At 44.6% G+C, this 24,796-nt stretch overlaps 1 protein-coding gene across 1 annotated transcript; it reads right to left on the bottom strand.

The window, feature by feature from the left end:
• Positions 1–107: 107 nt before the first annotated feature.
• On the bottom strand, positions 108–24,035 carry megf8 (multiple EGF-like-domains 8). Its single transcript, XM_030072958.1, has 44 exons — positions 23,619–24,035; positions 22,621–22,810; positions 21,747–21,910; positions 21,433–21,642; positions 21,082–21,262; positions 20,697–20,785; positions 20,154–20,367; positions 19,807–19,990; positions 19,141–19,286; positions 18,936–19,046; positions 18,652–18,803; positions 17,783–17,884; positions 17,450–17,597; positions 16,905–17,068; positions 16,329–16,532; positions 15,757–15,957; positions 15,300–15,545; positions 15,094–15,212; positions 14,831–14,962; positions 14,473–14,586; positions 14,164–14,247; positions 13,262–13,501; positions 12,917–13,101; positions 12,037–12,250; positions 11,571–11,811; positions 11,302–11,434; positions 10,899–11,149; positions 10,583–10,693; positions 10,348–10,466; positions 10,001–10,226; positions 9,734–9,905; positions 9,277–9,440; positions 9,018–9,153; positions 8,691–8,922; positions 8,448–8,574; positions 8,142–8,352; positions 7,532–7,746; positions 7,209–7,404; positions 6,877–7,045; positions 6,037–6,229; positions 5,739–5,909; positions 5,427–5,557; positions 4,068–4,200; positions 108–3,468 (listed from the first exon to the last, which is right to left on the bottom strand). The coding sequence occupies exons 1-44, from the start codon at positions 23,640–23,642 to the stop codon at positions 1,966–1,968; spliced, it is 8,652 nt and encodes a 2,883-aa protein (XP_029928818.1). The 5' UTR covers positions 23,643–24,035; the 3' UTR covers positions 108–1,965.
• Between the last annotated feature and the right edge of the window lie 761 nt (positions 24,036–24,796).

Raw genomic sequence — 24,796 nt, 5'->3', positions numbered from 1 at the left:
GCTGGCTGACTTGCTATGAAGCAGTCTAGCATCTTATTGACAAGGCTCTGTGAGTAAGATTTATGAAGTGGGTGTAATTTTATTCGTCTGCATGAAAAACACATGAATCCTCATGTTCCAGACTTTATTTTTGCCAACTCATCACCAGGACAGAGAGTCTTGAGCCATAAACAATCTTCTGTACAACACTGTTCCCTTCTTTGAAAACAAAAACAAACAGCAACATAAAGTTTATGTACAAAAACCATGTTAAAAAAGAAAGCAAAGAAAAAAAACAAAAACAAAGATAAGACACAAAACAGTAATAACACTATTGGTGGAGAGCTGCTATAAATAGTGCGAGTATTAACATGAACCTTATTTTTGCTTGACTAAGCTGTGAATATTCAGTTCGAGAGAACATCTGTCATGATTTATTTCTTTGATAATAATCCAGTAGCACCATTCTGAGTTTTTCCATGACATTTTATGCCACCTTACCCATTAAGGTTAGATGACACCCCCCTCCTAGTGTTTCACATGAATAATGGAGTCCTTTGCCTCCATGCAGTGCAAAAAAAAGTAAAACAAAAAGAAAACAAAACAAACATACAACACCAAACACCAAAAAATAATTCAGTCTCCTTGAAAAAGAAAATGCTGTTCAGTCTTCCAAAATGTCTGTCATTTCATTCATGCGTCTCTCACCAGGAGAACTTGACTTTCAGCTTCAACTGTCTCTTCCCGTTATTATTATTTTTCTAGTTTAAATACAGTAACAATTACCATATTGTTCCAGCTTTCACATAACCAATTAAAAATACATTTTTTTTTTTTTATCAAACTGTAGCTCTGATTGGCTGATACAATCATCCAAGCAGGCAGGTTGCTTGGAAAAAGAGACAGTCCAGCAAAACTAGGCAAACACCTACATACATTTCATATCAGGAAAATGTAAATAAATGTTCCAAAATTATTAATCAGTCCTTCATTCCTCTGATGGGTGCTATGTAAAAGCATTGAGCCTGTTAGATTACTAAATCAAAACTGTGTCAGAAACTGAAGATGGCTAGTGAACATGTTATCCTTCATTTGTTACAAAAACAGTTCGTAAAAGAAAATGTAAATGTTATTCTTATTACATCCTCCATAAGCTGCACCACACAGTTTCATAACACGAGTGCGAAGTGTAAGCCAGTCGACTCACAGACAAGGCAAGACGTGAAGGCAGATGAGCAAAAAAAAAAAACAAAAAACAAATACAACATCAACCATGTAACAGGGCAGGTGAATAAATATGCAAAAATATACTCAGGGCTTTGAGTCAGTTTAACATAAACATGTAGCTTCGAAGCCTGCCATATATTGAGTTACAATTATAATCACTCATATCTACTATGATATAAAAACCATCTCACAAGCAACTTTGACTCGTATGCTGACAATCAAATCTTGCACATTAGGCTGAACCGTTGTCAGTGCCTTTTGTTCTCAACGGCAATTCTGATTGTCACTTTTTGGGGTACAAAGCACATGTTGGTTCCAAAGTGAGAAGATGTCTTCCTTGCCATCTCCATTGGTCAATGCAAAACGACAGGCCAGCTGAAGTCTTTGAGTGTGACTGGCTGCCAGGTGTGCTCATACCTCCTTTAGTGATCACAGACAGGATTCAACATTGTATAGTCGATAACGTACAGCAGTTGTAGTGCATTTTAGAGACAGCTGGCTTGGTCATGTGAAGCACTGAAATGCAGTATAGCATACATATTACAATAAAATACACTCAGTAATTAATTATACAGTGTATGTACAACTCTGTTCATAATGCTGAACTTAACTGGCTATGACATGACTTTTTCTTTTGGCCTTTTTCTTTGACGTGCAGTTATAGTTCTTGCAAAAAAATGTATTTATTATTTATCAAACACTGTGGACACTTGTCTTTTTAAGCTTCTCTACTTCCATTTACTCTATTTGTTTGTTCCTCTACATAGCCATAGTGGTGAGGTGTTGATGCCCCAGCAGCCCCTTGCGCCCTGCACCCGCCCCTGGGTGCCCTCCTCCATTGCCATGACCGCAATATTCTTGCAGGTTCTGGCGCAAAGTAACCAGTGCAGAGCCCAGACAGGCACGGTTCGGGGCCAAGATGCCCCCAGGCAGCTGGATGAGGACGGTGGCCACCCCGGCCATGCCATCATCAGTGGGCTCCAGGGTGATGGGCCCTACCTTAAAGGAGGAATAGGAAAAACCCATGAGCTGAGACAGGAAGGGGTCGGAGCGGCAGAAGTGCTGGTAGCCACTGTGTGTGGAGGGATGATGATGATGAGAGGCTGGGGTGCCAGCGGTAGTGCTGGCATAGTGGTGGGTGTTCAGGTAGTGCAGGGGAAGGTGCTGGCCACTGTTGCCACCACCACCCAGGGTGAGGTGATGGTGGTGGTGTGCGGTGGGTCCGGAGCCCGGGTCATGTTTGTAGGAGACAGCTCCAGCCCTGCCCCTCTGGCCCACCACCACACCACCCAGCTTGCTTGTGCGGGCATGGGCAAGCGACACGGTGCTGCCCCCTCCCCCTCCTCCAGCTGACGGCAGGTAAATGAGCTGAGGCTCCTCAGGCTCAAGGTAGACTGTGAGCTTGGCAAACGGCCGAGACGCCATCTTGGTCATCTCCTGGATATGGCGGCGCTGCTCCCGACGGAAGTCCAGGAACTGTTTCACCTTCCAGAGAAGGACGCAGACAGACAGGAAGAGGAAGAAGCAGGAAAAGAAAACAGAGAAGAAGACAAAGAGATCGATATGGGCTTGGTCCTGGCGTAAAAACAGCAGGCCCTGGGACTCTCCCTGTCTCTCCTCAGTTCCCACCCCTCTCAGGGCGATGTAGAAGCGGCTGGACTTCAGGGAGTGCACCTCATGGGGGAAGGTGATGACTACACGATCCCTTACACCACGGACAATCAGCACTGTCTGGGGTTTCCACACAGTGATGTAGGAGATAAGCCCCTCTGCCCGCTCCTCCCTAACCTCCCTCTCTGCCCCAGGTGGCTTGGCCTGCAGCTGCTGCAAGGGGTTACTGGAGAGCATGGGACCACCATGACTGGACGAGGTGTTGGCGAAGACCTTTATGGGGGACGGAGGTGACTCCTTGTCTACCCCTGTTGCTGTTCCCCGAGCTACTGATTCCTCCTCGATCTTGATGGTGTGAATGCCCGTTTGGCGGTCTACATCCACAATGAAGGTGTCATGAGAGTTGGACACATACACCTCCACCTCACCAAATGTTACATCAATGGTGACACGGATGTCCACGTTAGTGAACTTCGGCTGGGCGGCGAAGAAGACAGTGCGTCCCTTGGGCAGATTGCGGATGGTGGGGTCATGGAAGCAGTTGGTCTGGGACGTCGGGTCAAAGCAGCACTCGCTGTCCACGTTGAACTGACGGTAGCACTGACGCCCGTTCACCGGTGTGCCATTGAAAGAGTCTTTACACTTTGCACACTAAAGGGAATTTAAGATTAACACAGCAAAATATGAGTATAACATGCAAGATGTGAGTGAAAGAAAAAAATACCATGCTAGCGGTTTGAGATAAAAGAGCTATTTGGGTGTGGAAAAAACTGTAAAACAAGCTGTGAAAGAAGAGACACTGTCATGATATCTTTATGGTCTGTTGCTTTGATGGAGTCCAGAAATCATTCATTCTAATAGAGAATATTTTGATGGACAGTAACAGATCAGTGCCCTCTATGTATTTTTATGAACTTTTATAAACAACATTTTCCCTCCATAATAAAGGGTATCTTTCCACCAATCACAGATCTAGGTGATTAATTATTTTTTGTGGCCAGTTTTTTCCCCCTAAGGGAACACTCTCCCATCAAGAGTGTCATGATTGTGCAGCAACTGAGAATGACGCTATGCTAGAACAGATTGAACAAAGATGTGTAAAAATATTTAGCCTTAATCAGTCTTAATCTTGTTCCTATTAGCCACTTCCTGCATGCAGGTAAGATGGAAATTATGATATTCTGAAAATGCTGCATAATGAAACTTTTATTTATGATTGAAGGAATAAAGTAATTCAAGCATGTGCGTACCTGCTGTCTGTAGCAGTCTTTGCGGTCACTCTGAGGGCTGCTAAGGCAGGATGAAGTCTCTGTGTTGTTCTGGCAAGGGCACCCTGTGCCATCATGTTCATTACAGGTATCTGCATGGCCATTACACTGACACCTGTGGACCCAAATTTCAATACATCATGGTCTGCCAATATGCAAGTGTTCAGTTTGACCTCAATCATTGCCAACATGATGCATTAAAATATGGCAATCTTATCTAGCAATTGTTCCTCACTAATTATACACAATGTTCAATAGTTTGTCGGCAAAATGTTGTTTTTTTTTAACTCTCCTGTCCCCATACACACACCTCCCCTCTAAGTTTGTCATCACAAGTATATCCCCACCTGATGGTGTTACAAAGAGCTCAAATGCTGATTTTATGTCTTGAACATGGCTGACAGCGCATCTGCTAGGGCCTTGAACCATTTTGATGACATTAGCAGCACTGAGTCTACCCTGTTGTTCATGTGGGGAGAGGGACCATGACACCTCTCCATTTTTGGAAGGTAACGTGTCTGCTGGTGGGTGAGAGGGTTTCATTCTCATCAGAGGATGCCTCATAACCAGGGTCCTCCTCAACATGATCCTCTGTCTCAGACACATTCTCCTCAATGTCACTTTCACTGTCAAAGAGCTGTGACAAAACCTCACTGGCAGAAAACCTTTGTTTCACATTCATATTCAACAGAGAGAGAGCATAAAGTGAGATTACACAGAGCAACAAGAGAAATGATTTAGACGGCTGCTGTGCAAGCTTTTATATGTTTGCTCCTCCCCCATGTGGTGGGAACTATCAATGTCCTTGTGGGAACCATATTTCCCCACCCTCACAGCGCGGGAAATATCGAAGTTCTCGTAGGTATTATGTTTTCCCCTCCCCAATATCTCCCCCCATATCCACCCATGTCAGTGGTTACCGTACTACTTCAGGTATGGTTATGTTAGGTTAGGGCCCTAAAGAAGAAGGAAGTTTTTTGAAGATTATCAAATTGCATGTTATAATGACCTCATTTTCATCCAAAAAAACAAAACAAATGTGTGTAAAACGGTGTTTTATACAGCTAAAACAGCCTGGGGTCAATTTGACCCCAAACACCACCGATGCGTACAAAGTGCGTACAGGACACTGAAAACATATCATCATGTGAATTTCATGTTTACCTGGTAGTATCCATTAAATTAGGAAAAGTCATAAAATATGAAGCAAAAAAAATTATGTTAAGTATTTATTTACAGACGTTAAAATCTGAATGGGGTCAAATTGACCACAAACATAATAGGAGGGTTAAAGCTTGGCAGTGCAGTGCCTGCTCTTGTTGAGCAGAAAACAACACTCACTTCTCACACTTCCCCTGCAGTAGGAAGTAGCCACTAAGGCAGCTCTCACACTTATCCCCTACACTGTTGTTCTGGCAGCTCACACACACTGCATTCTCTTCCGTGGGACCCTCTGACACCCAGTTCTGTATCTGATAAAGAGAGAAAGACACATGGACTGAAACTTCGTTAATGAGATAAACAAAACAGAGGCTGTAGTCTAAACAGTGCCCATCATACAAGCCCAGGAGGCCTTGTTGGCAAATTTGTATTCAATTTTATCGTCAGGAAGAATCAGGCTCCTACTCAAAGTTCACACTATCTAACACTCACGCTGATGGGGTCCAGGGGGTAAAGGCGTGGGTTTTCAAGGGCTTTCTTATGTTCATCCCGGGACAGACACACAGCGCTGTTACCTCTGCAAAACTCTCGACATGGACGACAAGTTCCCCCACCCTTGGCAGAGCCCACAAACAGAGGCTTACACTTCTCGCAGTGCTTGCCCTATAAATGCAGGAAAGGCAAATACAATCGGTGAATCAGATTCAGCACTACTCAGTGTATCAAAAAGTGTGTGTGACTGTGTATGCATATGAATGTGTGTACATGTGTATTTGCTACAAATACTCACAATGGTGTTATTGTGGCACTCCAGGCAAACGTCTGGCTTGTTAACACTGGCACAGTTGCTGTGTTTGTTGCAGCTGCACTGAGAGGAGCAGTTCTCCCCCACAAAGCCAAAGTGACACTGGCATACTCCTGGTGACACACACGTCCCGTTCACACAGCCTTGTGCACACACTGGCTCACACTGGCCAGAAACACTGGACAGGAGAAAAAATAAAAAGACATTAACTAAGAGCGCAGTCGTGACTGGGGCTGGCCTGGGAATCTGCCTTCAAACCGGAGCAGATAAGGCAGATTTTTTAGGCAGATTTCAAATTAGTGCAGAAATTTCAGTTTTCAAGATAAAATCCTGTGTATTTGTACACTCTATCAAGACAACGCAGAAATGTCTGAAATTTTACACTGACTGAGGGCAGAACTCAGATTGTTTTAAAAAATTAATTTTTTGAGGCAGAGTGTGAATTCTGAATTCTAAGTCATTTTTTCACATTGGACATTGGTCAATTTACAGCGGCTGACAGTGCCTTTTACATTCAGACATTCTCTTGTACTATGGACACAAAAACTCAAGTTTTTTGTGCTGTTCTAAGAATGTTCTGTTGTGATTTTCATGTAATTGGGTCCAAGTATCTGAAATCAGTAAGACTTAATTTAACAGCTTTTGATAAAAACCTAATGGTGGACCTCATAAAGACGTGTAGGCTCCAGGGTACAAAGAAAACATAAATGATTTCCTTCATGTCTTCAGCTGTATTTTGAAATGATCCAGGCATATTTGGTGCCTGTGCCACGAGAACCCTGTGAAAATATAAAATTTTTTGGAGGAGCAGAGGAGTGACCTCACCTGCTCAATATGTAACCATGTTTGCAGGTGCAGTGGTATCCCTGGGGCAGGTCATGGCAGTCCTGGGTGCTGTTGCAGTGGTGATGGCCGTTAGCGCACTCGTCCTCCTCTGGACAGTGGAGGAAAGACCAGCTGCTGTTCCTCAGGGGGCAAACACCCTCGCTCACACCTGGAGACAAGGATGGAGAGAGGTGAGTGGAAAAAATGAAAGAAAACAGTGAATTAAACAGCTAAAGTAAACAAATAAATTCAACATTGGACTATTTACACCAACAATGTTCAATCCTTTTTCTGTTCATCTGGCATCTAAAACTCTTAGAACTCTTTCTCACCATCGAGTCCGCCTTGCAGGCAGCGTCCAGCACCATTTCCTCCACGGGCAGCACACCAGCCGCACTGAGGCCTGGCAATGCACTGGGAGCACTGGGTGAGCTGGGAGCACTGGGGGGAGCAGGAGTCCCCTCCGGAGAGCAGACGACCGCACTGGCCTGCCTCACATCGCAGGGGCACAAAGGACGGACTCATGCACTAGGAGGTAAACAAAAGAGGTTTACAGTTCAGTGAGATACTTTTAATTAAAACAAATTCTAAAAAAAAAAAAAAAGAAAAAAAGTAATCAAAATAATCTCTGGGGGCTGAAGGATACCAGCCTTACCTGCTGTAGTGCCATGCTCCACACACAGTGCTGCCAGCCCCCATCAGAGCCCCGTGAGCCCAGACAGAGGCTGCAGTTGTGCAGGGTGTGGCAAGGGGGAGGGCAGGGCAGAGGGGGAGACGACTCCACCTGCATGGGCGAGACGTTGAGCAGCGCATAGCTGAAGCACGTCCAGTCATAGGTGGGGTTCACACTCAAGATGCGCCTGGTCTCACCTGAGGTATCAACACGGTCACAGGTCAGGGTTTTAATAAATGAAAACTCAAGAGAATATATTAACCCTAACACCTTCTGAGAAAAAAAAGAGCCAAGTCAGCTGCGACCTAAGATACCTAAATTTTTGTAGTTTTGCACAACTCTGAACACAAAAATGATAATACGGGTAATATTGCCATATTGTAGGATATATTTATTAATCACAACTATTATTACTATTAAAATAATTATATTGTAAATTTTGGGTTTTATAACATCATTAAGCATTATCATAAATCAATAATTAACCAATATATTTATTTTCAACTGCAGTGAAATCTTTTCATTTTGCAAACATACCAATATTCAGTTATTATTGAATGTGAAAAGAACAACTTTTAGAGATTGCCTGTACCTGTGCGCTTAAACTGGCGAGTCCACATGCATTTTCCCGAGGCGGTACATTTGGGGCAGTCAGAGGCCTCACAGCTGGTCTCCGTACAGTTGCTGGAGAGGAAAATCTCTCTCTGGTTGATCCTACAGTCGTGTTCAGACGTGCAGCTGACAGAGCTGCTGATACATGCCCCCTCTGGACAGTTGGTGCACCACTTACACTGCAGGGCCGGCTGCAAGATCCAATCGAGAACAGATTTTAGAAACAGCTTGTCACTTTCTTTCCATGAGCTAGAGATGGTGCTACATTATGTACTTTGTACGATACCTGTGATGGGCTGGAGAATGTCCGGGGGTGTCGGGCCAAGCACTCACTGCAGGTCTTCAGTCTGCGACACTGGTCTGGTTGACGAGGGGTGGGGGAACAAGGAGACTGGCCGGTGGAACAGCCCACTCTGAGGGAGAGGGAAGGAGAGAAACTTGAGTGGAAAAAGCTGTGCTGAGTAACTAAAGGTGATCTTCAGAGTCAACGGTTTTTAGTTACTGAGACAATTCAGTCCATATATGGTACCTTTCAGCAGTATCAGACGAAGCACAAGCACCTCTACACCATACACAGCTGCCTGTGGTGGTGTTGCAGGCCTCTGGTGTGGGCAGTAGAGCACAGGGGTCAGAGGGCACGGTCAGGGTTAGGAGTCGGCCCAGCGTGACTCCATTGAAGCCTCCTGACAGGAAGAGGTGTCCAGCCCAGCTTGTCATGGCAAGAGACACCGAGCGGTTAACAGGTTCGCCCACAGCTGAAGCTGTCGGCAGAGAGGAGAAAGAAAAAGAAATAGTTACATTTTGAATCAAATTGACAAAACAAATTGGAGCCACAAAGATACAATAAGACAGCCACCTGGTTGTATCCAGGTGTTACAGTTGATCTGGTAGAGAGAGACGGAGTTACTGTAGTCCTCGTCTTCCGTCCTCCCTCCAACAATCACCATGGTGTCTTTGATTAGGGCTGCAGCATGGAAGAAGCGGGACAGGGGCTGGAGAGGAAAGAGAAGATGAAAGAGCAAGAATACATATATTATCTCTATACAGAACTGTTTTTTTCTAATTTCTTTCCCTTTGGAAGGGTTGACAAAGACCAAGTGAGTTTGGGCTCTTACCTTATTACCCTGCGAGGGGACCAGTAGAGACCAGGTGAGGTTGGGGTAGTACAGACTGTAGAGCTCTCCTGAGGGCTCAACAGTCTCCACATGGAAGCGGTAGCCTCCAAAGATATAGACAGCATCAGTCTGCTCATGGTACACTGCTGAATGGCCATATAAACCTGAATAAAGAGCATATGTGCACAGTAGGCAAGTTAGAGTGCAAAAAACAAGTCAGGGTCTACTATGCACCAACTGCAGAATCCATTCAAGAAGGCACAGTGTTACGTCAGTCTTTACATTTGTTGTTAAAATGTAATAGTGAAATTCTCTCCACAATTCCATCCACATATCAACAACAATAGCACTTATACGTATCCCAAACTTAGCTGAATCATCAGCCAGTCAGTTATCAGCCAAGTAAAAATTATGTTATGACTCTGAACAAGCAAAGGGCCACATAGCTTCTCAAGACCTGTAGGTGGTGTGCCAGTGTGAGGCGCAATGGTCCAGTTTCCAGTCTGAGGGCTGAACTCCAGCAGATGGTGGTTGAAGCCGTTCTCTGGAGAGTAACCTCCTATCAACAGCACAGAGGAGTCTCGTCGTACCGTCAAAGTGTGGCCTGCCACCGGGGGCAGGACTGAGCTCTGTAAGTAGAAGAAGGTGATAAACTCATTAGACACATTTTTCCTTAGAGGTTGTCATTTATTTTTAAATATTTCCATGATTATCTAATCCTGACCTTGTATTCTCTCCAGACTAAACTGCTAAGATTGAGGCTCCAGGTATCCATGGCAACACCACTTTGCGTGACCCCGCCCACCACCAGCATGAAGTTGTGACTGGCTCCTTGAGGCTCATAGTTGGTCAGCAGGGCGGAGGCGTGATGATAGCGAGGGCTGGGGGTGGAGCCTTCTTCCACTGAGCTTGTCAACATTTGGGTCCAGCGTCGCTCTGACACAGAATATCTAAAACCACCAATCACCAGGGGTAAGACACATCAATACACAAACCATGAATGTTTCACAAAAATCATACTCTTCAAAACTGGACCTTTATCATATCCTGGGCAGTTACAATCTCTTCTACCTGTAGACATTTCCCAGGATGCCCTCTGACAAAGACAGTCCTCCATACATCCAGAGGTTCCCCTGTGGTCCAGACACGAGAGAGTGGCCCATCCTGTGGAGGAACCTGTGTGCCTGGTTCTATGGAGCCAAAACACATTGTAATGTTGGGAGTCTACATATTAAAGATTCAAAAGAGCATTCATGTGAAGTTTGTGTTGGATTCACGTATACGTGTAGGTATGTTCTGTTCCTACCACTGTGAGTTGTGTGTCCAAGAGTGTTTCCCACACCATGCTGCTGGAGTCCACAGGAACAGAGCAGTCAGGGCCAGCCCAGCCATCTGAGCACACACAAACTCCCAGAGACTGAGGAAAAAATAAAACAAGACATACTAATTAGCGATGTAGAAACTGGGAAAAGGCACCCTCACTGTTTGTGTTTGAATATTCCTAACATTAACCCACACATCAATTATGCAATTCCACACATCCAAAAATTTCACTTTGATCTAAAAGGAACTTGTGCAAACTTGTGAAACCAACTTTCATTACAATTAGTTGTCATTCTTACTATATTACAAGATCCTCTTCCCTCTACTAGTCCACAGTCCTGGGGACAGATGGGCCGGTCACAGTGGGGCCCTCCATAACCCTGCGGGCACTGGCATAGACCTCCGTGACACTGGGCCCCACCCTGGCACACTGGTGACCCATCTTCATCCCCGTCAGAGCTCTGGCGACACCTCCGCACCCAAAAAGAAGCATTGAAGCCCTGAGGTCTGTTTGAGGAGACGTTGGCTTCAAAGTAGACGGAGATCACACCTGGTAGTGGTAAGGGAGAACAAAACATTGTCAAATTATTTGTTTACTCTGCATTGCTATCTTAAAGTTGGATTCTCCTGTCAAACTGTTCATTAGCAAATAAAGAAGTGCGGCCAGTGCCCCAGATTTAAGTGTACTGTAACATGGGATACCTGAGGTGGCCTCTACAGTGATAGGCTGATTCCTTGTGGTGCCACAAAATGCTCCAATCAGGTTGTGGTCTGAATGTACCACTCCATTGCCAAGGAAACGAGGGAGGCCATCAAAAACATAGACATAGGAACCCTTCAGAACAAACAGTAAAGAATGTAAGGGCAAATGTAGCAATACATCCGAAATTTTGATGCTACAGGTTATACGCGTGCGTGCGCGCCGTGTGTGTGTGTGTGTGTGAGAGAGACTGAGTGAAATTAATACTCACAGTGCACTGTGTATGGGAGTCTGGGTGTAGAGTGAGAACAACTGGAGGACACAGCTGTCTAGGCAGACATGGTGCCAGGTTCTCTGTCACAGACAGCACCCACAGGCAATGAGAGAGACCTCCTCTCCCCCCAGTTCCACCTCGCCACCCCAGAGAAGAGGAGAGGGGGAGGGGAGAGGAGGAGGTGGAGGAGAGCAGCACAGAACGCCCCTGGCACTGGCGGAAGCACGTGCCATTGTTGCTGAGGGAAAGAGGAAGATGTCAGGATAAGCAACAAGTTGTGATGAAAGGATCAGAATATAATAATCAAGCAAAGATGTTTCCAACATGTTTGCACCATTCTTTCATCATCATACCATTTTAAATCTCCACTCCTTAATCTAATCTAATTTACTATACTTAGTACAGATGAAGGAGAAACAAAATGAAAAGGGTCCATCTAGTTATGTGGTGAGGATCTTCATACCTGGGGTCTCCATAGTAACCAGGCAGGCAGGACTCACAGTGTGGTCCCTGTGTATTGTGTGTGCAGTAGCACTGGCCTGTCTGGTTGTGGCAGTAGCCCTGCAGGGGGTCCCCATGTCCATTACACTCACAGGGCACACAGCCCCCTCCACCAGCCAGGGCTGAACCAAAGCTCCCTGGACGGCAGTGCTCACAATGGGGGCCTGTGGTCCAGTCTGAGAGGGTGAGGAAGAATCAGAGCATTAGAGAGCTATAGAATTTTTTTTTAACCAATGCATAGAATTTTCAACAACCTAAGTGACTGTGGCCGTATTGGACAACTCAAACTTGCGAATATGTGTTTCATTCTAAAGGCTAGCTCACATTAGGTGGTTTTAATGCAGGTTTTAGGCTAACTGGGCCATTCCCACCATCTGTGTTAATCAGTCCATCATCAATTACCTCAAGAATAGAGGTAATACTCTGGGAGCAAGCAACTGCAGGCTTTTTAAATCTCATTATGATGACTTTTATACCATATTGTAGTGCTGATGAGCATGAAAAATGCTCAGTGTTTCTAGTGAATGTACATCACTCTGTCTTTTTCACCTTGGAACAAATTAGCATCCATCTTTTGTGATTTACAGTGAACAGTAAATCGTGAACCGAAAAGAAGGATGCATTGGAATAATGAAATCATGGGCCCCTTGTGTTTGCATCTCACGACCCACCTTTGCTTTGTAATATAGAGTAAAAAGCTTACCAATAAGAAGGCAAGCAGACTTGTTGTGTCGCTCTAACAGGCTTTTCTATAGTCTGGCTCCATAAGAGGTAAAAATACAAGGCATCTTTGAACAAGCTATCTAAACCAGGTTAGCTGAATCCATCTATTAATATCTCACCCTGGCACTGGTCGCAGATCCCTGGAGCAGTAATACAGGTGGAGTGAAAATTGCAGCCACAGTCCACATCACACTCCACACCACTCAGAACCAGTGTGGCAGGGTCAGACGTCCAGCCCAAGGAGCATTCACACTCAAACCGTGGGCTGCCACTACACTGGCCCTCACGACACTCATTGTAGCAACTGCAGGAGAGAAAAAAACAAGAGGGAGAGTATTGATTAAAATTTGTCCTTTTATTGTCCTAAACCTAAAAAGGTGATTCAGTGTGGAGAAGACAGATCAAGGTCGCTTGACTGCAAGAGTGTATAATAGGAGGAACACATATTAAGACAAGACTCCTACGTCTGGTTGCAGTGCAGGGTGCCGTCCCCAGTGTATCCCCTCTCACAGTGGCACTCATAGGAGGTGGGGGTGTTGACACAGGTGGCAAAAAGGTGGCAGTTGTGGAGGCCCAGCCTACACTCCTCCACATCAGGGCAGGTGGGATAGGACCACACAGCGTCTTTGTCCCCGTCATCCAGGTGCTCCAGCTCCATCTCCATTTCCATGGGCCGAGGAGGGGCTGAGGTCTGGGGCTCCGGGCTGCAGAAGCAGGGCAAAAAGAGGGGAGCAAGGTGGCAATCATTTAGGAAGGAAATCACAACATCCTATGTCTAGTGGAGAAGGAGGTGTAATACATATAGGCTATTGTTTAGCTATAAACGGGATGGGCTCTGATGTGCAGTTGTCTTGTTAGTAGAGGCATAGTTGGTTTGACTCAAATAAATATGATCTGAATATTGTGGGCCCTAACTTAATGTTATTTTTTTTCTGGCAATAATCTATCAATCTGACAGAGAGGTGCTTTTTACTTTTTAATGCCACTGGGAATTACAATAATTTAAAAACCAAAATAAAGAAACTTAAAACTGTCCAAATAATTCATTTTCAGTTGAATAGAGCTAATGAAAGAGCTGAAACTATAAAGAAGCAGTATGAGAGAAAAGATGCCAGGAAATGATCATGATGACCTGTGTTTATATCCTGGTAAGATGCAGGACAGATGCAGGTTGAAAATGGAAAGCCTCTCAAGCTACACAATCCAAATTAATTCGAAATAAAAATACCATGCTGTCTACCTAAATTATAACAATAGTCCTAGTTTAATGTGAAAAAATATATATTTATATTGCTGTATTTCATGAGTAGAGCAGTAAGGCAGCTTACTCCATGATGTCATGACAGAGTCATAAGAGATAGCTTACTTTGCAGCTCGTACTTCAGCCACAGCCACACTGCAGTTATACACAGAGGGGTCGTCCATTCCTCCCCAGTCTCCTCTTAAACACCTGAAAAGATAGGTGGAAAATGTGGAAAAAGTATAAGGGGAGTATAATACAAAACACGAGCAGCTGCACATCAGTTATTCCACAGTGCTGTCAGGAACACAGCAAACCAATAAAGCAGTAATTCCCATTAGGAAGGAAGACAAACATCAGTCATTAAATGAGTGGCTCTGATCTCCATGTGTGATGTGGCTGCCAAACTATAGTTGTATGTGTGTCATCTCTTACTTTCCAATGGTGGGGTTGTTGTAGTCTCCACACCAGCCACACTGGAATGTGCGCAAGCAGTCTGTGCAGGTGTTTAAAGCTGAGCACTGCTTACACTGGGGAACCGAATGGACACTGGAAAGTAGGGGAATTGAGAGACAGATTATTAGACTTGATAACAGTGAGTTAACCCTACTGATGAGAAATTTGAGTACACTGAGTACACTACACCGACTACACATTCAAACTTTTGACTTTCACTTCTGTCTGTTCTTTGTCTTCTGCTGTTTAATTGTGTTTTACTGCTGTGAATGTAGTATGTGTTCTTAAGTCATCAAAAGAAACAGAAAAATGTGTTTGACATCAGTTTCTTTGTTACCTGTCATACCAGTCCCTGCACTCTCCATAGGGGTACTTTGTGAGATAGGCTGCAAAATAAAAGCAGGCCTGGGCTGATTCACACCATGCACACTGGCTAGAGTTAGACAGGCATTCACCACATGTGTGCCTCCTGTGAGAGACAGATGAAGGAAGAGAAAGGAAGACAGCAAAGGCCTTAGGGAGTGTGGATTCTTGCAGCAGCATGTCATATTAGCTGTAATTCATGGGTAATTAACACTAAAAAAATGTTTTAAAACTCACTGGTTGCAGACTTTAGGACATCCCCCTGGGTCACGAATGGATCCATCCAGCCTGCCCCGTCGGCTACACTGATAGTCACCCTTCTTACTTAAGTTAATCTGCCACTCGCAGTATGGGTCCTGCAGGAAGACAAAGTTAACATTGCATAAGTGAGACTGATACATCTCCATGTCCATACTTTTCTTTTGGCATTACCTGAGACATACCTGAGTGCAAGCGGAGCAGTCCCTGTACTCTTCACACAAGATGCAGTGTTGTGGAGCCAGCAGCAGATGGCGTTGTCCCCCTCCCTGCTCCTCAGGGCAGGGCTCAAGGTCGGGGCTGTTACGCAGCAAGCAGCGGGACAGGGATGGGCACCAGCCACAAGACTGGTCTGACAGACAGGCTAGGCAGGACATGTAGCCTGAGCAGGAGCCTGAGCGGTATGGCTCCAAGAACAGGAAGGAGATCTCCTACAAAGACAGGTAAACAAGTCAGGAGTGAGAAAAATGAGAGGAGGAAGGCTAAATTATTTTTTGAAGGAAAATCATTCTGGAAAAAAAGTTAAAAGAAACTATGACAAGAGATGAACTCAAATATTTTTTTTTCTCATTTCACTCCTCATGCAGTTAAATATTCATTTGTTTTGCAGAGAGGTACAAGTTTAACTGGGAAAGTACTCACACTCCCACCAGGCAGAGCTGTTCTGTTCCAGATCAGGGCCATCTCACTGGTTTGTCCTGAGCCCGAGTTGTTGAGGTAGCCCTCAGCCTGAACCAGGTAATGGTTGCCCCTGGTCAAGTTCGGGAACAGTCTGCTACCATCTGGACGAGCCAGTAGCTTCATCTCCTTCTCTTGCTGGGCTGCCCAGCGACCCACCACCTCCTTTTCACCCAACAAGGAACGACAGAAAAAGAATGAAACAGATGGAAAGAAACAGCAGTGCAAAATGGAGAAGAACTCAGTAAAATGGTGATTAATTACTGGCAAAATACACTAACAGATCTTGATCTCGGCCTCCTATAACCTGAAACACACTATATTTATTTAAAATGTGGGAATGCATATTTATTTAGTACGTGGGAACTTTCTGATAAACAATACGTTATTTGTCTTGTCAAGATTACCCCTGTGGGGAGGCCTGCAAATAATGGTATTGCATGTGAAACTAAAAAACACTCATAATGGTAGTGGAAATGCCACTAGTTGACACCCTCACAAATGATTTGTACTGTTTACAAGCACTTCTCTCTCACCAGTTGGCTAGAGTTGGGTCCTGGTGCCATGCGGGCCTCAAAGTGCAACCTCTGGATGCGAGCCCACATGGAGACAGTCTCAGTGGGGGGGGATGCAGGTGGGGGAGCCCCCCACAGCGGGTGGATGAAGCCCCTGAACTGCAGGGCTACGTCCATTTCTGTGGTGGGACTAAGGATGATGGTGGTGCTGCGGAGGATGGACACCTGGCGAATGGGTGAGGAGGATGGAGGACAGTGGAGGATGGATGGGAGTGGAAACACATCAACAGAAGCACTATTCTCTACAGACTGCTCCACAAGTTTGACAAACTACTTGAAAAAGGAAGCCTCTCTATGAGCGCATTGCAAAACAGGAAGAGAAACAGAAACAAGAAAATGAGAAGTGAGCAACAGAATCACGAGAAAACAAAATTAAATCAAGAATAAAAGAGAACATTAATATTTATAATATTTGAAACCTGTAGTCGAGTCTAACTGCCGAAGCAGGGTGGGAGGAAGGAAGGAGGGATAAGTATAAGCAGAGGGGGTCGTAGCCCTATAAGAGTACAGTTGCAACTTGAGATTTTGACTCCGTACCTTATCAGGCTGGGAGTCGTTGCGGGGGTGCTGGAAGGTGAGCAGGTGCAGTCCTGGGACATAGTTCTCGGTGCGACAGGAGTGGAGGGAGGTTAGGAAACGGGTACGCTCCCCCCACCAGCCGTACGCCCCTGAGATCTGGTCCACACGGCACGCACTTCGCTCTGCGAGAGCGAGAGGGAGAGGTCAGTACACAAAGAACACACTTGACCTCTTGTCATCTCAAAATACAGCAATTTCCTAAAATGCACTACTGTGCTGGAACTAGTGCAGTCAATGTGTTTTGTTTGGGGTGCATTCAAAAAGGAGTGAAGCCAGATGACCAGACTGCACCCAAAGATGCATGCAATCGCAGAGGGAACTCAGCCTGTGGACTGAGTAGCCTGTCCGATCTCAGCAAGCACAGTCAAGTCATCGTGCTTCATCTCTGGAACACGCCCAAAACCAGTCTAGTCCCTCCCACGTCAACTCCCAACTTCTTTTGTTTCAGTTTTCAGCAAAACCCCTCTTCTCTCTGCCCTCTTTCCTCCCTCCCTGGGTCTCACCTGATACCGGCAGGCAAGACTCGTTTTGGACACACCAGCCGAAGTCACCAGGGGCACGGGCCAGAGAGGCTGGAGTGCCACTGAATACGAGACAGGACTGACAGTCAGACAGGAAGCGTGCCAGGCCCAGGCACCCGGTGCTGCCACACTGTGGACACACAACTCTGGTTATCAGCAGCAACAATAACCTCTACAGACACATATCCTGATACATTACAGAGGAAAAGAAATATGTTCTAGGTGCCTTTTGATTTTTACTAACAACTAAATATTACGTGCCTGTGCACAGTGGGAAAAAAGGGAATAATGAGGGTGGGCTAAGAGAACTGTTACCGGATTTGTGGGCTGGTATTCTCGACAGCGGCCTTCACACCAGCTGCATTCTGGGTTTTTTAGGCACATGCTTTCATCTGGTGCCTCATCACACACAGCATCCTGATATGGAAACAAACACAGCACACACATATTCTACTGCAATATGTACTACAACATAATTACTTGCCGTCCTTGTTTATTCTACTTAACTATTATGAGGAAATGTTGTTATCCTGCTTTTTGTAATCCATTCATGTTCACAGATGTCATAATAAGTATGTTTGTGTCTTTCTTTCCATAATTTTCCCTTCTAGAGCAGTACAATTTGGGGCCAGCCCCTTTACTTTGGACTGGCTGACTGCTCTGCCATTTCTACTATGCCGCCCACTTCCAAAAGCTGTATCCCATCTACATTCATTAACTTTTGTTACCTTTCATTACCTTTCTTCTCACTGCATAATTGGATGATTGCCTGTTTGGCCTGGTGTAACTTATTCCTTTGATTGTCCTTGCCTAGACAATGTCTCATGTTGCCTTTTGTCCCAAGAACTCATGGTGGTGTCTTGACTGAAATGTTTGTGCACTTTTTCCCCAACCTGTTAATATTTTTTTTCCCCTAAGTAAATACATTTTACATCAGTAACCTTCTTTTGGGGATTTCTTCCTTCATAGTTCTTTCTGGTCTACTTCATTTTAGTTTTCTGAATTTACTTACCTGACAGTGTGAACATCTTTTAGGGACTTTAAAAAAAGAATTCAAACATCTTCACTCACTTGTGTGTGAATTCTACAAAACCACATCATCTCTTCTTCAAGTTTTTACTGCACACCAATGACATGACATGGTGTGCCCGATGCTCTTGCTCTATGACCCCCATTTCACTCACCCTGTCTCCTGGGTCGCTACTGACAAACAATGGAACTTTGTAAGCCACCAGGTCTCCACGGGCAACGCCACTGTAACCCCCAGCAACCAGCAGCACTCGCCCCTCCATCACAGCAGCAACATGTGAGTATCGCCCCCTCACAGCCTCCCCTCCTGAGAGAAAATCAGAAAATTTTGTATGCATGAATAATCATGTCAGAGAATAAAAGAGGATGAACAGGTTATTGATGAAGACTGACTGTGTGTCTGTGGGGTCAGAGAGAGCCGTCAGACACTGGAACTTACGGTGTGAAAAGCTCTCTCCGGCAGAAACCCATTGGTGACAGCCAAGATGGTAAAAGAAGATCTCCTCGTCATAGCACTTCTCCTCTTGATAGTGAATATGTACATTCCCCCCTGGGAGAAAGAGACAAGAAGCAATGAGATGGGGAGAAACAGACCAGATGGTAGTACTAGATCCACTGAGACACATCATGGCCACTCTGCTCACCGTAGACCACCATGTAATTTCCAATGACAGTAGCTGAATGGAAGGCTCTCTCTCTGGGTCCGCTGGCTGGGAAACGGGAGCGGAATGATGTCCAAAACCGCCGGTCGACATGGAATACATCGGTGCTGTTCACCCTCACACTGAACCTTGGGTGAAGTAAAGGAACAAACTAGGTAAGAATAGCAGGTGGCGGTCTTTTGATCATGCTGTCAATGAAGCTACTGCATCTTTCATAGGCCAGAGGAACATCTTGTTGATGAAATCGTTGCCTGTGTAAGCAAATACAGTTATTATCTATTGGGTGCTTAATGCAGTGTGCACCTTTTTCCATTGGTTGCAGATCTTTATCTTGTGTTGTTATGTGTGCACACTTAGTCCCTTTTTCAAATATCAAAATAAGTGCTCATTCCAAGACCTCTGTCCACTGACTCTAAATCAACACTCACCAATTTAAACCTTTAGGTAAATTCAAAAATTAAGGTTAAGTTTAGGGCAATCCCCCCACACACAAAGGTACAGGATGCAACCCTATCATTAAAATCAAGAAAAACTTGAGGAAAATCTAACATTTATGCATAATGTTGGCACACATGGACCTCATTTTGTCACATTCACCCAACCTGGTTGTGTGTGTCATTTTGTATGCTCATGCATGAGTGTATGTACCTGGCTGTGGTAGGCCTGTGGCCCCCGTAGACTAGTAGCGTCCTGGAGGGACTGTGGAACACCATGGAGTGGCCGGCAGTGGCGGGAGGCTTCCCCCCAGTGAACTGAACAGTCTCCCACAACCCAGAGCCATGCAGACCGAACCGATACAGAGAGGAGGAGAACATGTCCTCCTCAGTGCGACCTAGGACAGGGCAAAGGAGGGAGAAAAAGGAAATATGCTGCTTAGGCATTGTTTTTATCTCTCAAGACATCAACTTGTGCCAATATGCTCAACTTTTCAGTATACCAAATACTGACATATAACCTAGATAGGCTGCTGAGAGACAATATTAAATGAAACCCACCTCCAAATACATAAAGATAACTGTCTACCACAGCTGCTGCGTGATTGGCCAATTTAGGAGCTCCGGGTGAGGTTGATAAGCCAAGCTGCTGCCAGTCATCCTGGACTGGGCGGTACATCCAGACATCACTGGCCAGAGCGCCACTGGCTAGCTCTCCTCCAAAGATAACCATATTACCCTTCCACTCTACTGCAGTGTGGGAATGACGAGCCGCCTGATATGGAGGAGGAGTGGAGAGTGTGGGACAGAAAGGAGTAGGGAAAGTATATAATAATGAATAACAGCAATTGTTTCTCAAAATGAGATTCAAGAGAACAGAGTAGGAAGCAGCAAAAATGAGAGAATGCAGGCAAAAATGCAAAACGGGTGAAGTTGAGTAAGCAATCAGTACAGAGATTATTCTGCAAAGAAAAAAATTACTGATAAGTCCTAGCACAACTGTTTAAAAAGAAAAAAAAAAACTTTTGTTAAAGCTACATGACACATATTGACAGTAAGCGCAGTACTTTTTTCAACGGGCACTTTTTCTCAATAGGCACTTACAGGAGAGTAACCGTAAGACCTGTTCTCCCATTGGTTGGATGTGAAGTTGTATTTGATCAGGTCACCTAGAGCTCTGTTCAGGTCAAAGCCTTGTGGGGGGGAAAAACACAAAACATACATATGTCATTATACAGCATAACACTATCAAATACCATTGTATTGTATTTGTACTTTGTCAAGTGTTGCATCAGTTTCTTGTTGAAAAAATTCAATGGTCTGACCACAGTAGTTTTGTTATTAAATATGTAATACTGATGATCAGAGATCATTTTTGGTTGCTTAATAAATGGCTTGGGGGGGCTTTGAATAAAACATTTGGAGCAGGAGACAGGTTTATTCCCTAAACATCACAAATGAATGGAAATGAACAGAGCACTGTCCTCACCTCCGAACAAGTACATGGCACCAGTGGAGGACAAGTAGACCCCAGCAGAGCCCGTCCTGGGAGGGGTGTAGGGGCTTCCCTCATTCACATGCCACCACTGCCCCGACCCACTATTGTTACGGAGACCAAGCTGGCAGTCTTGACCGAGGAAGCCGGGGCTACACAGGCAGCGCTCTCCTTTCTGAGAATAAAGAAAAGGGGATTAAAAACAACGGAAGCCCAAACAATTACCGTTTCAAATAACTGATGCACTGCTAAGAAACATATGAGGCACATTCAGTTAAAGTTCAGTGGGTTTTGCTGTTTACATGATGTATTTGTTAATCTTCAGCGTGTCTTTCTTTCTTTTACCTTGTCACATTGACCATGTAGAGAGCAGGCCTGGGAGCACAGAGGGACTGTACAGTCCACACCTCCCCAACCTTGGTGGCAGTGGCACTGGGATGTAGATGAGTCACAACGCCCATGGCCTCCACAGGCTCCAGGGCACATTGAGAAAGTGTAAGTGGCATTGAAGCCCAGAAGGTTGTAGTTAGCATCACTGAAGAGGTGGAGTAGCATCTGAGAGGAAGAAGGGAGAAAAGAGCAAGATGGAGTGAATATTTACCACAGTAAATGCGTTTAATGGTTTCAGTCATTTAATGACTCATGTTTTAGTTGGTTACCTTGCCAGATTTGGCTTCCATGGGTTGTGGAAGAGTGTTGCCACTCAGACTGGCTAGGAGGGGGCTCTGGTAGGAATCTCCATCATAAACAAACAGGTAGTCATAGGTACATTCCGTGTCCATGAAGGTGAAATTCAAGACAATGCGGTGATTGCTGCTGGGTGCTGGAAGATAAAGAATGACAGGGAATTAACCAAATTATTAAGAGTTTCCATCCAAAATGTTTTACATCTTTTAAGCGCATTTTGAAAATTCAATAAAAGCAAATGCAAATTAACGGAGGTTTCCATTAACTGCATGATGCAAATTATCCTGAAAGTACATAGAAACTAGTGATTACTCATGGATGGGAGGTGTTCTCGGTCAGGTGATCCACAACACCAGACATACTCAAAGTAATTCATAGTTCAACATTTCATAGGGCAGTGTCGTGTGTCCTCTGCTGTCCTGTTTGTTGTGTGACAGAGGAATCTGTTCCCGGTTACAACATCTTTATGCTAATAAAGTGTTTAGATCACCCATTCAGTAAATCAACTGAATGGGTGATTTGAACTACCTCGACTCAACTTTTTTGCAAAATTGATAAAGTTTGCAGAATTTTTCAATTACATCATTTTATAACGAATACTTCTAATGGAAACACAGGTAATGTGATTACACTCAAGTTGGAATGCTAACTCTAAGCCACACCAGATTCAAGCAAAGTATGTGTCAAGTGTTGCATCTGATGCAACACTTGACAAAGTACAAATACAATGGTATTTGATAGTGTTATGCTGTATAATGGCATATGTATGTTTTGTGTTTCACTGCAAGGTAACTGATTTAACAATTTATTATATTGTACACAAAGCAATATCCTTCCTCGTTATACCTTTGATGAGCCATTCGCAGTTTCCATTAACGGAGTAGTTTCCTGGTCCATCTGTGACGTAGCCTGGTGGTCCCCTCAGCACCTGCCTGTGACCCTTGCAGTCCCCTGCCTGGCATCCAGGGGCCCCAGCCAGCAGTAAAACCACCAGCACCAGGGAGACAGGAAGGAATGAGGCCATCCTTGAAACCACCTGAAGGAGGGAAGGCAAAAAGTGTATGAGCATAAGTGCTGGACTCATATGAGCTTAACCATAGACCCTGACCAGGATATGCAACTATGTGGGCAACCATCAGTCTGTCAAAATGTGTGACAGAAAATGTAATGTTCCATGGTGCTCCAATAATAAAATAATAATAATAATAATAATAAAAACTTCTGTGAATAGTAAACAGCAGGGGCAGAGGCCTGACTGCTTGGAGTTTATTTCAGTAAGGTTACAGCTAAAAGGCCAAGGCTCAACATATACATAAACATCCTTTGTAAGAGGTGCTTTTCGGGATCTCATCACTGAGAGCAACCTCAGATATGAGGCTAGATACAGAAACTGTTAGTGTTGTCGCAGTCACTTACCGCTACCACTGTAAACTTGACCAGGTTTAGCAACCAAACGATGCATGATGAGCAGCAGAGAGATATACAGCATCTGGAAAATCTGCTGGCCCATACAGCTAAAGCAGCAGCTACGTTAGCCCTAACCTTGTCCACCACTACTAATAATGCCTAGTTAAGACTAAGTTACGTTACATGAAGACGCTGGGTAGCTATGGTCAACAAATTATACAGACAATGTTATACACAAAGTTCACTGCCTGCATATCTACTCTCTTTCTAGCGAACTGATCTGCTAATAACATTAGCAACCAGGACGCCTCCGCAGGCTACCCCAACAAGGCTAACGTTAAAACGGCAAGCTAGCTAACTTAGGCTAGCCTCGCCTGAACAATAACAACCAAAGGCCAGTGGCTGGTTAGTTAACACTCATGTGTTATCATACTCACCAGTTCCCGTCTCTTCTGTCCCATTTTAATTTACATTTTCAGTCTCCAGTTTACCACAGAGGCTAACTTGTCGTTAGCAAGTGGCTAAAGCTGGCACGGCTAGCTCACTTAGCTAGCGCTGGCTGTGAATCACGGCACAGGGCACCAGGAGGCAGGGGCTACCGCTCACTAGTCCACTAGCTTGTTTGCTAGCTAGCTAGCTAGTGTCAGTCAGCTTCGGCAAATCCAGATGCGCAATCGTCAATCGGCAGCAAAAAATATCTCGAGAAGTCATTCTTACGACTAACGGTGATTCCTCATAACGTGATTATTACGGACCTGTGTGGTTGTTAATTTCAGCCATTGCGCCAAGAAACGCAGCAGAGCTAAGACACGGGCTTGTTAACGGTGTCGACGCGATCGCTGCGGTCCATCTTGGTGCTTGTTGTTGTGGTGTTTGTGGCTGGCTAGCGGTCGTTGCCAACACAAAAGCCAGAGCTTGTGGCTACCGCGTCTCTCCACTGCCCTCCAGAGGAGACACGACACACAAACACACCGTGACCAACATCTGGATGGAAACTGCACCGAGGAGATTCTCACATTTGTTATACGCAGCTACAGTTTAAAGATCATCTAAGGTCTAGACTCTAGACATATGATTTGAATACATGCTGCAAGTAAGATGTAATATAATAAATTTACACAATGTCAATCCTGTATGCAGTCTAATAAAGTCCATTTGGTTAATTCATTCCTAATAAAATGACCAAAACAATTCCTGATGTATTTATCAATCATTCCAATACAACAGCTCAGATGTTTTTGGTCACATGAGGGAGATAAACTATCATCCTGCATGTTTACCTATTCACCACTGAAGCATTTACTTTTATGCTTCTGAAGAATGGTGACATGTGGGTCTATTTTTATTTTTTTTTTTAAACATGACAAAAATTTGACTTACAATTATCTTTATTGAACAAATGTACATGCAGATCTATTTTTGAAGTTAAGTATGTGGTAATTACATACAGTGCAGCAGGTGTACTACAAAATACTGGCTGAAAGAGTGATACCAGCAAGCAGATCACTATGTTTTTCCTCCAAGGCACTACGGATGATCATGTGTGTAATCAGTTAACAATTCAGTGCAATTACTTTGGCTGAGAATGCCACAACAAACCTGGTGTGGTAAATCT

The sequence above is a fragment of the Myripristis murdjan genome, chromosome 16 (genome assembly GCF_902150065.1).
Source record: "Myripristis murdjan chromosome 16, fMyrMur1.1, whole genome shotgun sequence".
Classification (NCBI taxonomy): Eukaryota; Metazoa; Chordata; class Actinopteri; order Holocentriformes; family Holocentridae; genus Myripristis; species Myripristis murdjan.
Note: the sequence above shows the minus strand (reverse complement) of the source record. Positions and strands in the feature narration are given on the sequence as shown.

Coding starts and splice junctions, on each gene's coding strand:
- megf8 (XM_030072958.1), bottom strand. CDS start 23,642: ATGGGACAGAAGAGACGGGAACTG. Junction 17,598..17,782: donor AATACCAGCCCACAAATCCG/GTAACAGTTCTC, acceptor GTGTGTCCACAG/TGTGGCAGCACCGGGTGCCT. Junction 10,467..10,582: donor TGGACACACAACTCACAGTG/GTAGGAACAGAA, acceptor TTGGCTCCATAG/AACCAGGCACACAGGTTCCT.